A 12,941-nucleotide genomic window follows, 5' to 3' on the forward strand; every position below is an offset into this window, starting at 1 on the left:
TAGGCTTGGGCGACCAACACTCTCCAACACTCCAGGTTCGAACATTGACAACACAAGGAAACTAACTTCAACCTGGTTAGAATAAACAAGCAAACAAACAAACAAACAAGAAAATTAACAGACTTTAACCAAAACCCCTGACAGCTGCGCTACTATGTTATGTAGACGACGGGGCTCCCGCGTTTTTAGCATGGCAAGTATTTTGTCGTCTGCAGATTATAATTTGGTCACATTTCCTTGGAAATGGCATCAGTCTGGATCCACAGAATTTTGTTTACACAAAGATGAAGGGAACAACATTCTCACCACATCGTTGGACGAAATATTTGGACGATTCTTACGTTAGATCGAGCATGATGCGTTTCCAAAAGTTGTTGTTGTTCCAAGAATTTCAATATGGCGCCTAAAAGGTCAGAGGCCATAGCGCAGTTTGATGACCCAGATATTGTCGCCAAGTGTTCGCTTACAGGTTTGTCCCCGAACTTTTTTGTACTCAGGAATATATTGAGTCTTACTCTTGATTCATGTATTCTTCGGGTTAAAAAAAATAACGTTCTCCTTGATTGAAAGCTCTCGGCTCTTGAGTACGTAGTAAATTCCCTTCAATATAGCGCCTAAAGAGTCAAGGGTCATAGTTCAGTACTAATATGGTGGCACATATATTGTCGCCGTATGTTCGCCAACTGATAAGGTTTAGCCCAGAACTCTGTTTATTCTAAGGAATCTAGCTATTGGTGGCATTTGATTCATGTATTCTTCGAGTTTAAAAAAATAACGTTAACGTTCCCCTTGATTGAAAGCTCCCAGCTCTTGGGTACGTAGTAAATTTTCTTATCTAACTCATGTTAAAGCAATTAAGCTCGCAGCGCCTACAAGAGTTCCTTTCTGATGTTCCAAGTCGGCTGTCTGACTGGCTAGAGATTGTGGCTGCACATTTGTCACTCTAGAACTACTTGTAATTCCGGGGAATGTAACTGTACTTTGGGGCAATTCGTTACTGACAACCCCGTGCTTTTCCCGCAGCCCCGACTTTGCGCGAAACGGCGATCAGCATTAATCATTGCCTGGTAGATAAACTTGATGTGCGCGTCCCTCAATTCGGGTCACATGGGGAGACCGCGTCCTTATAACAAAGGGAAAGGGAATAAATCACACAGATAGCAGTAACGCAATCATAGAAATCTATCCCTGCCCCTGTTGGCGATTACTGGGTTGATATAACGCTGTGAATTCCTGTACTACCGCAAACTGTTCACGAAACACAGAATTTGCTTGAAGATTTTAGTGAAAACCTTTCGTTTTGTGATATTTTCCTCGTTGCGTAATATCTGTGTGTGTGTGTGCGTACGTCCGTCTGTGTGTGTGTGTGTGTGTGTGTGTGTGTGTGTGTGTGTTAGCACTTGCATATGCTCTAGATTGTCTACATACGAGCAAAATCAAATTACTATGAATATGCACGGAACAGTAATATAAAATTAGTCTTGAATTATATTCTAAAGAAAAACGAGTGGTTTAGAAAAGACGGGAATTATGGTTGGTGTTTTCAAACCAATAGGAACCCATTGCTAAAAAGTTTGCACAATATATCTGCTTTGACACATCGTAATGTTTTGCTTTTTACTTTTGCCTCGGGTTATAGCCCATTTGCTAGAACGTGTGCGACGGAAACTATGCCCTTGAGCCGTGTAGTTTTGTAGAATAGATGTTACAGTAGCTGGAGTGGCGAGCCATTTGCGTCGCGTCTCATTCCCGTGCGCACTCGGACCCAAATTGGGGTCGCGCTCCATCCACGCCTGAAGTGCGTGGGAATCTTCGGCAGACCAACCAATTTCAGGGCTCCAAATTCATATTTGGGAATAGGTGCACCATAAAAAATTGGATGCACAAAAACCTTTTTGGGTGCACAATATAAAACAGAATAAGGAGAATGTCAGCAAACACTAACTATGTTTCATTTCTACAGAAAAGTGCTATAACAATATAACAATCTACAATCATATTCATAACAACGCTTTTCTTATTTTTCTGACACTTAAATGTTAAGAATATTCTACATTTAACATCTTTACAATTGTAAACCTACGAAAATATTCAGAACAAAATTGGGTGCACAGCTCCAGATTTGGGTGCACTAAAGTTCACATGCACCCAGTATTTCCAGCCCTGAGCCAAGTAAGATATCTGTCACTGAGGGTCTCCATTTTCATTTCTGGTCGTTGCCCCAAGGCGTCGCCCTTTCTCTAACTATTAACCTTTGAAATGGACAAGACGGAAATATCGTCTCAAGTGAGTCTGCCATATCCGGAAGGAAGATATGAGGTCTAACGTTTTAGTATTTTCTCACCGCAGTTACTTTGTGCTTTGGGACTGTGAATTTGTAGACGAATAGTTGTATAGCAGTACGTCGATGACGGTTAGACATCCAGGTAATAGGATACCAAAATGACAGTTACTAAAAGAATCGGAAGATCTTAAAATTAGTCTGGTGATCTCTCCCACGCCGTCAGTCATAAGAGAACTTTTCTACCATCAACTGTTGAACTTATGGCATAAACTTATAATATAAAAATGTCATTACAGCATAATCTTGAGAGACAAATGCAGTTACTTATTTCGTCGTCCGAGAAGGGTTGCCTGTCATCATAGCATCCAATACCTTTTTCCAGTGTATATGAGTACTTTGTGTTGCAATTAAAACCTGCAACATCCTTCATCTAACTGCAGCATGTACTTATAAAGATGCCATTACAGCATAATCTTGTGAGGCAAATGTACTTACCTTCGTCGTCCGAGAAGGGTTGCCTGTCGTCTTAGCCCGGCCCCTTCCCCAGTTTCAAGTAGCATCTACCAACTTTTGGCAGTGTATAGAGTATTTTTTTATTTTCAAGTAAACAAGTGCAGCCTTCACTGACCCAGTGTTGACGTCACACTTCAAAGAAGCCACGTGACAAGCCTCACTGGGTCAGTCTACTGAGGAAGACCAGAGTGACTGGTCGAAGGAGAGATAATTTTTTGTGTTGGATCTAAAGTTTTAACTCTAAAGAAGTGCTGCACATACTTGTAAACTTGATAAACTAAAGTACTTACTTTCGTCGTCCGAGAAGGGTTGCCTGTCATCGTAGCCCCTGCCCCTGCCGAACATCTCGTGGTCGGGGAAGGAGTGCGCCATGGCGGCGGGGCCGGAGGGCAGGTCGCCCCGACGGCTTCTGCGGGGAGGGATGGCGATGGGCGCAGAGCCGGGCGGGCCTACCGGCGAAACCGGGCTGTCGTCCTTGTAGTCCCTGTTTATTGGGACAAAAAGGGTTAAATCCTTCCTGCTAGCGCTATAAAACTGCAACATGATGTAAACAAGGAAAACATATTAGGCTGCTGCGGGGAGGGATGGCGATGGGCGCCGAGCCGGGCGGACCGACCGGGCTCACCGGGCTGTCGTCCTTGTAGTCCCTGTTTAGTATTAAAGGAAAGTGATCTCGATCCAATTTTAGCTCACTGATGAAGAGCTTATCTTCTACGGGTTGTGACAAAGAAGACATGCGTTATGTACAGTATTTACAGGTTCATTGTACCGGGGAAATTCCCCATATGTAGCTCGTATTAGCAAGCGCAATGAAGAGTGGACCACAGCTTAACTTAACGTCCCGTCCTTGGGACTGCGACCCTTTCCAGTAGTGTGCATGTCGGGTGAGCGACAACAGCCGGGATTCAAACTCCCAACCTCTTGGTCCAGACACAGATCGCTTACCTTTATTTTTTAGGTATTGTTTTATTTACGTTGTGTCTGTTGCCATGTTTCAATCTCTTGTTAATCTGTTCTTGTATGTACATGTATGCATAGGGGCCTTAATTTAAGAATAAATAAAATAAAAATCTACCTGCTGCGGCTGCGTCTGGGCAGACTGTCTGCGCGAATGTTCAGATCTGTGGGTTTCCGTACCGTGGAGTACAGCCGGCTCGTGGACGCGTACATCTGCCGCGGGCCCCTCCGCATGTGCCCTGCAGAATGTTTTTCATTACAACATTTTTTTTTAATTTGCAATTTAACATGGATAATACAGGACATGGTGGTGAGGTACTCTAGCTATAGCTAATTTTAACCTCACCACCAAACATACAAGTATACAGTGACAAAATACATGTTAAAGACCCCATCACACTTATCGAAAGGAGTAGGGGACCTTCCCGGTGTGAGTGGTTCAAACCTTACAGTCTGGTCTCGGGGTTGACATCTTTGAAAAGGTGATAGTCACCTGTTATGTCAATCCTTCCACAAATGTGGTAAATCTTCATAAATAAATGAATAAATGAATAAATACAAGTTGTTAAAACTTGAGTGTGTCGTGACCACGTCTGGTGATTACATGTTGGGATAAAAAAAAAAAATAGGTCCTACCTGCCGAGTTCCTGCCAGGGATGCTCTCTAGCGACCCGACGTGCCAGGCCGACTTGGACACGCCCCTGTCCAGAGACGCGCTGGCCTGTACAAGCCTCTCCTTGTCTACAGACTCAACTAACAAACAACAAACAAACAAACAAACGAGTCCTACCTGCGGAGTTCCTGCCAGGGATGCTCTCTAGTGACCCGACGTGCCAGGCGGACTTGGACACGCCCCTGTCCAGAGACGCGCTGGCCTGTACAAGCCTCTCCTTGTCAACAGACTCAACCTGCTTGTACTTCCCTTCCAGTAGAATTTCGTACCTTAGGAACATGAAACATATTTTTTCAACTTTATTGTTCAAATATACAAGATGTATAAGTTCATATACGCAAGTGTACGGTACAAAGTATAAAGTTCAAGTACATCGGTAACTTTTTACATATTTCTTAATGAACATTCAGCTTTACACAGTGAAACAATATCTATTTAACTAGTTCCGTATTAATATGTATAGATATGAACATATGTTTTTGAAGATAGATTAAAAAAAAAACACAAATGAACTTTCTTTTCATTTGTATATGTGTGAAAGTTTGGGTAGTAACAATTGCAAAGTACTCTATCTTGTATTTCTCGGTTAAGACACAAAGATAATTATAGTAAACTCCTAAGAGATAATGTGTTCTATACTTTCCTGTATTTTTGTTCTTTGTACACAAAGGTAGGCAAAAGTAGGCATTTCGTCGGTCTTACGAGATCATGAATTTCAAAGTACTTCATCTACACCATCGCATTAGTAATGGTTGTTTTACAATATCTTATAGAATTAAATGCCGTGGCGCACAGACGCACAGAAAAGGTTAAAAAAAGAATTTGGTACCTAATTCTGGACTTCTTGCCGTCGTCGTCCCCGGAAGTGGAGCCCCGGCGGTGCATGGCCTTCTCTATCTGCGACATAGTCTCGTTCCCAATGATGCTGCGCTGGGACGGGGAACGAGACTGGGCCAGGGAGGACTGGGAGGCCTCTCGGGTCCGGGGTAGGGTCATGGAGCCCCCCGCCTCCGCTATAGATTCAGATTCAGATTTTATTACCACGAAAGTTCATCTGTGTTGGTAGTTTCATGTTTAAAGTTAAGACTTTTGGTCCAACACAAAAATTTCTCTCACATCATGGCCCATCACCCTACATTGAACCGCGACGGGGGCCGACATCGTCTACAAAATACCTTTGACCCAGTGTTGACGCCACACTTCAAAGAAGCCACGTGACAAGCGTCACTGGGTCAGTCTACTGAGGAAGACCAGAGTGACTGGTCGAAAGCTCTAGGTGAGAGAATTTTTTTGTGTTGGACCAAAAGTCTTAACTTTAAACAGATTTTATTACCAATGACATAGCAGGTACAATATAAAATCATGATCACAACACCTGAATTGCGTCATTGCTTGAAGATCCGCCTTTAAAATCCAAGTATAAAATTCATAATACATGATAAAATACAATTCTAAAATTTCATATCAGGAATAAGATATAAAGGGATATCAGGTAACCTATTTACAAAATGTTTCTGGTGATAGCAGCAGACATGTACATGTATGAGCGTGTGTTACAGGTCAGCTCAAACAAACTCAGTGTATTCTTACAAGTCCGGATCCAAGGCCAGTGAACCAGTATGCATTACAAGTACGATAAGTTTTAACAACGTGATCTACGCACTGAGTAGAGTCCTGGCCGACTCGCCCGGGTCTCCCAGCGAGTACAGCCTGCCGAAGCCGTCGTGAGAGTTGCTGGAGTGCAGCTCGTTTCCCGGCGTTTCCCTGATGGGGGAGAATCTGCTGAGAGGGTCTGATCCCTGCCGCCTGTGCTTCTTCTTAGGCATGGACGGGGTGGTGGACGGCGGGGCCATCGCGTGCTTCAAACCTGATAATGATAATAATAATAAAAGTTCTATACAGCATTGTACTTGTAACGTATCAGTTAAAACCCCTGCGGAGCCCAACAATTGTTGTTTTGCACATACAGCACCACCTATATAGCACTATGTATATGTACGATTTGGGTTTTTTTTCTCGTGCACACCGCAGCAAAACACAACGAATGCGGAAGTAACTATGCCACCGCAGGGCAAAAAAAAAGCGGGGGTCTATGACCTAATTAAGACTTGAAATTTTTGTAAAATATTGTGTAAAAAAATTCCAGCAGGACAAGGGTTAAAGTAAAAACAAATGTCAGCGCAACTATTCGAAATTGTTAACAGGTGATACAAAAGGACTAAGGGCAAACCTCCGGCGTCTGTAGCTGTGACGGCTGGCTTCGGTTTCCTGTCCTCCCGTCGCAGGGACTCCACGCTAACGGCGTGCCTAGGGGTATCTACTGGAGGGGAAGTGATTTTCGATCCGGTCTCGCTCAGCTGTTTACGGAGGGTCTTGAACTCTTCGCTCTGCTCGAGCTCGTCTGCCAAGTCCTTGGCTGAGACGGCTTTCTCCTGCTTCTCCTCCGGAAAGGAGCTGTCGTCCAGGAGATCGTGGAGAGATGGCACTCTTCTTTGGGCTGGGAATGAGCTTCCCTTTCTCTGTGTGCTGGAGGGTTCTACTGAGTCCAACTCGTCCAGCCCAAACAAGCGATTCGCGTCCGTCTCGATCTCTTTAATAATCTCGGAGATGTCCGTGACGGTTTCGTAGTTGATGCGTTTCTCCATCATGGCTTTGTAGGACTCGTCTTCGGGTAGCTCCGGGCTGCTGGACCGGCTGGAGCGGCGGCTGTCGTGCGCGAGGTCGTCCCGCAGATCCCTCCTCTCCCGCCGGCTTCTCCCGGGCACGGTGGCGCTATTCTCACCCGGGGCGCCGTCCAAACTCGCCGCGCGACCCGCCAGCCGGCCGGCACGGCTCTCCCTGCCGTCTGCACGACCCTCTCGGCTGCTCTCCTCCTTACCACCCGCTAAACATTAAAATCAAAGATAAGCATTAATCATGATAATTCCAATGTTACAAATCATATTCTCGAAGAAACACATGCCATGCATAAACATATGTATATTACATGTGTTACTCAAGGACTGTCATGAGCTGTTATGCAGAGAAGACCATGAAATTGCAACATTATGTAACCCAACACCAGTCACTAGACGTTAACAAATCATGTCATTGGCCAGGTCAGAGGTCACTGTTTGTAGAAGAAGAAGAAGAAGAGGAAGAAACTGAGCAAAAACAATATGTTTTCCTTCGGTAAACATTAAACAAGTCATAAATCCTATAAAATCACGACTGGCAGTTCTGCAGCCTTACCGTCCTTCGCGTTGGCCGGCGTGTAGGTCCACCCGCTCTTCAGCGAGTAGCTGTCCACATGCTCCCCGGGAGCGCGCTCTTTGCTGCCTGATGAGGTTTTCTCCTGGTCAGATGAGGCAGCCGCGGCCGCGTCCCGCTCGGCAGAGAGGGCCCGGGTACGGCTCACCTCGCTGTCTGAGTAGAAGCCCCGATCGTCGGGCGGGGAGAGGATGGAGTCCAGATGCAGCTTCCCCTCCGCCCGCAGCTTCGCGCGCAGACGCGCCTTCTCCACCTGCTTTCGCGCCATTTCCAGATCCATCATCTTCTTACGCTCAGTTGAACGGTCAGTTGTTCTGTCGGCTGCTGTCCGCTCGGCTGTCCGTTCGGCTGTCCGCTCGGCTGTCCGCTCGGCTGTCCGTTCGGCTGTCCGTTCGGCTGTCCGCTCGGCTGTCCGCTCGGCTGTCCGCTCGGCTGTCCGTTCGGCTATCCGCTCAACTGGCCGCTCGGCTGTCCGCTCTGTCGATCGCTCCGTCATTCTACCAACAGGGCGTTCAGCTGTAGTTAAAATAAGACATTGAGTAAGACGATTTTGATTCCTGTTATGTATTTGATGGGGAAAAGGGGGGGGGGACTGACTCTGGACACAGCCCCGGACACAGCTGCAGATAGGGCCAGATGGAAATTCTTCCTGTCGCCTCAAGAACCACTAGGTTCAGAAGATGGTTGAGTGAATGAGTGAGTGAGTGATTGAGTGATTAGATGGGAATTCCGTCGATCGCTCATTCATTCTACCAGGAGGTCGTTCAGCTGTAGATAAAACATTTGAACAGTTAGTATAGTAGAACATTCATCGATCAGTACATTTCTTTTTAAAGGCAGCAAACACGTACCTTCGGATTTTCGACGTCCACTGCACGCCTTGAGCATGGAGTGCTCTAGTCTCGCTACTAACTATCAATCTATACGTGACTGATGAACCTCTTCAACAAAGACATTTGAAGGCTGAATGAAAATTGAGTGAGACAATTTTGACTGTTAGCTGAAAACACGTTACACACAAGCTAGTACCGGCCTACTTTCGTATTAGAAGATCCCAATTTTGCGAGGAACAGTTGGCACTGCATTGAACTACCCTTTATGAATATTTCAGCGTTGCTTTTAGCATCAGGCTCGTCTGTAACGTACATGCATGTACCATCCATTTCAGAAAATGCACAAAAGCACTCTTTCTTCCAACGGGGAATAGCTCAGAATGATGCTTCAGCCGATATCTGCTAAGCCAGCAGCTGTCTCGCGTTATCCCTGCGTAGGCAGGGAAGTTTGAACTGCCACTGGCGACGTCATGAGTCACCGCTCTGACGAACATCTGGGACGTCACTCGGCAAATGCTTAGAGAGCCCGTGTCGTAGGTGTGCTATATTGGTCGTTACCACTGTAATTCCTGATTTTTTTCACTGTACTGTTATTTTCACCGCACTTCTTGGAGGTGCAAGCTTCGGCAAGGCACTGAAAGTCTAGAGAGCGACTTGCAGAGCAAAGACAATGACAGAAAAGGAAATAACAATGCTTGCAATCAGCCTTCACTTGTATGATCTGCAACAAGCCCTGCAGAAGCAGAGCTGGGTTAGCTGCACACCGCCGGGACCACAAACTGTGAACTGATCGTCCAACAAGATGAAAAGGACGATGATGATGATGATGTTATATTTACTGATTTCACTGTCGCTTCTGTACAGTGAACTTATCATTACAGTTATCAAATAATTCCTGGACTTTCTTTTACCTGCACCTATTGCCACCGTGAACATATAGTTCCGTGAACATGTCCAATTTTTTAGGCCGTGAAATTTTGCTACCGTGAACATAAAGTGAATTACAGCCCGAGTCGTAGGCGTTCTCTGTTGGACGTTACCATTTAGACAGCTTTAGGAGGTTTCTGAACACCGCTGTGTGATCGTGCCGCCCAGGTAAGTGGCGTCATCGCGGGGATGACTCCGTGCTAGCCACACGCACGTAGCTTGTGCCGGCTCCACGCTCCACACGTGCGCACTCATGGTGAGGCTACGCCCACTACTCTCCAAGCAGAGGTTGTGGGGGAATGATCGTTAGCTTTTTATATATGGTCCTTTACTTCTGCCGCAACCTTGGGTCGCGCATGGACCCTCTCTGGCCAACAGATTACTGCCTGGCCAATTTGATACTCTATTCTTCGACCGTAGGATCTGCTTGGAGATTAATACCTACGTCGGTGAAGGTTAGACATAAAAAAAAACAGATACAGTTTTGGCATATCGCTCCTACACTACCCTACTGTTCTATAGGGGCATATTGCCCCTATACTTACAGCCTACTATTCTAGTACGCTCCTATACCACCATACTGTTCTATAGGGGCATATTGCCCATATACTGCAGCCTACTGATCTAGTGCGACTCTTAATTCCCCAGACCGTTCCACGGCTTCAAACGGTTAAACCGTTCTTTCATTTTTTATGAAACCCCCCTCCGCACACCCCGCCGTGCGGGCTATTAGCTGGGCCGGGCGCTTCCGGCGGCCTTCGGGTTTTCCCAGGGGAAGCAGCTCAGGCGATTTCTTCCGTGGGCGGACAAAACCGAGCATTAGTCAAGTATGTAGCGCTTTAGAAAAGAGAGAAAGAATTGTAACCGACAGAAATTTTTAATGTATACATCATGTCAATACGCCATTTACGTTATATTTATGTAGTTATAGTTTCCAGGAATAGACTAGTATGAGACCACATTGTCATCCTTGCCATACATTGTACCATGCACAACTGTCGAGCAATAAAGATCAATAAAGATTAAACCGAGCATTAGTCAAAAGCAATCAAGACATGTTCAGGGGATGGCAGCGAAAGACAGTTTTGGTTTCTGAAGATAACACGCGAATATTCAACGTAACGTCGGTTTCATAGTAAAATATTGAACTTTAATCCACCACAAGGATTACACAGATAAATTTCACGTCTCTGCAACCGTAACTCTCGCGAGATCACGTTGTGAAGTGATTGGTCATTAATCATCCTGATGATGGCGACAGTGGTCGCTGAAAATTTGAATGTGTAACCCCTATGTTGGAATTAAGTTCAACGTTTTACTATTATCATTACCAACACAGATGACCTTTCATGGCCACTTTGGTTTGATACACTATGGAAGTGAGCAAAAACGGGTTTATTCGCTATTGCGGAACGAAAACATCCCTATACACACGCATAGATCAACATGTTTAAGTACACACGTACATGTACTTGTACATGTAATGTTTGCAAAAGCAAAATCTCGCCGTAAAGCCATTTTTCCTATATATAATCGCTGCGTCGATCCCACCTCAGTTACAGCGCCCGATACGTCAGTACTTCCCATGTGATTTCCGGTGACGACTTCGGTCTTATGGGATGAAATTTACTGCGACATCTATGTAGATATACAAGTCTTTTACGAGTAGCAACAATCCTCATTTTTCCTGTTTGTATCGGCAACCACGTACATGTATTTATTTAGCACAAAAGATAAGACGTCGGTGATTTAGCAAAGAGATCACTTTATCTGACCACGAACTAGTTATCTCATCCCAACAGTCGTGCAGACATCTATCGACCATCCACCACTTACCAGACGTGTTTGAGTAGTAGGTGACGCGTTAGTATTCTCTATGACGCGTTAGTGTTCTCAATGATTCCCGGTTACGACTGAGGTCTTATGGGATAAAATTTACTGCATCCGGCTGCGACAAGCCTGATCCATACGGATTATAATATTGTACAGGAAATGCAGTGGAGGATGAATTGCACTTTACTTGTCACTGCCCTCGTTATAGCACCGAAAGAGATCAGTTATTTGAAATGGTCACCAAAATGTTCCCCAGCTTTATTCACCTTCCCAGCCTACAAAAAACTGCATTTCTATTAACACCTCCCTATTCGTATATCTCGCAAAATGTCGGCCATTTCATACTCCACTGCACACGGAAAAGAAATCAAACCCAACAATAACTACAAATGTATATCTAAAGTAGCATTAGCATTACTTATTGTCATTTTTACTGTTCATTTTTGTTATCATGTTCTTGCAATTAGCCTTCGGGCATGAATTACGTTCTGTATAATATCTACTGCAGTAACCAAAATGAACCAGGGATTTACTGTGCGTATCCATGGAATAAGGTAAAAATAAGGTCAGGCTGCCAAATTTATAACGATTTAAAAATAACGCTCTTCATACGAAATTGGAACAAATTAGATGTTTATCTCCAGTAATATGTAAAATTAATTGCAATGCCCCATATTAATTGACCGTAATATGACCAAAAAAGCTCTCTATGTACATTGCCTTTAGAGTATGTACATTGTGTTTGAGTTACAACCAGTGTAAATCGTAACGCAAACATATACATTAGAAACAGGACATAAATCAACCAAATGGATGTAGAATTCAACAGAACTCAATTGTCTAAGAGATAAATAATTATGTATGTAACCTCCAATGTACAGGTATCTAGAAAGACGAAACGGTATAGATTTGGCCTTAATATGACAGGTTATATTAATGCACCATAAAAGCTGTCGATAAAGACATTAAATTAATGAATTCACCCTTTTCTCACTACATTCTAGCATTACCACAATATTATAACAGTTTGAACGACCAGCCCGTCCTACGTGCACTCTGTCCTACCTCTGTATGTAACAGATTATATTAATGCACCAATTCAAAGAGTAAACGAGCGAATTCACCCTTTCTAGGTAATAAAACCATACTCTAGTGTTACCACAATCGTTATAATACCAAGTAACATCTAGCGTCAGTGCATACTGTGAATTCCAGTCAGAATTACCCTGATGAAGATGACAGACGGTCATCGAAACGTCGGCTCGTGAAAAATAAATGGTTGTGACCAAAGAACTTTGCTATTCATTCGTTTACCAACCTGATGATATTATTTACGAATCGTTATAACAGATTTACCGATCGGCCTGTCCTACGTGCACTCCGTCCTACCTGCGATCCTCTCCAAATATTAGTACAGCGGTTTTGTTCGCGTCTGTTGGTTTACCTTCCCTTTTCTCCGATATTATCCCAGCCATGGCGACGGTCGGCAAACAACGTTACACTGGGTCACGTTTCCAACATGGCTGCGGATAGTCCTTTGGTTCAGATCTGGCCTAGGAAATAAATGTTGTGTTTCCTGTTTCCCGACCGACCCGAGAAAAACCTACCAAACCTAGCCTTTTTGTGTAGACCCCTGCAAGGGACGTCGACATACATTTTTAAAATCTGATCG

At 44.5% G+C, this 12,941-nt stretch overlaps 1 protein-coding gene across 1 annotated transcript in view; it reads right to left on the reverse strand.

Moving 5' to 3' along the window:
• Positions 1-1,103: 1,103 nt before the first annotated feature.
• LOC109464954 (serine/arginine repetitive matrix protein 1-like) overlaps positions 1,104-12,941 on the reverse strand; it is a 40,327-nt gene continuing 28,489 nt past the window's right edge. The window contains exons 6-13 of the mRNA XM_019762072.1: positions 7,659-8,192; positions 6,658-7,311; positions 6,091-6,294; positions 5,257-5,440; positions 4,545-4,696; positions 3,873-3,993; positions 3,088-3,281; positions 1,104-1,123 (exon numbers count right to left, since the gene is read on the reverse strand). Of these exons, the coding sequence (XP_019617631.1) occupies positions 1,104-1,123; positions 3,088-3,281; positions 3,873-3,993; positions 4,545-4,696; positions 5,257-5,440; positions 6,091-6,294; positions 6,658-7,311; positions 7,659-8,192 (2,063 nt within the window). The remainder of the gene's footprint in view (positions 1,124-3,087; positions 3,282-3,872; positions 3,994-4,544; positions 4,697-5,256; positions 5,441-6,090; positions 6,295-6,657; positions 7,312-7,658; positions 8,193-12,941) is intronic.

Source organism: Branchiostoma belcheri, unplaced genomic scaffold (assembly GCF_001625305.1).
Source record: "Branchiostoma belcheri isolate BF01 breed outbred unplaced genomic scaffold, Haploidv18h27 scaffold144, whole genome shotgun sequence".
NCBI lineage: Eukaryota > Metazoa > Chordata > Leptocardii > Amphioxiformes > Branchiostomatidae > Branchiostoma > Branchiostoma belcheri.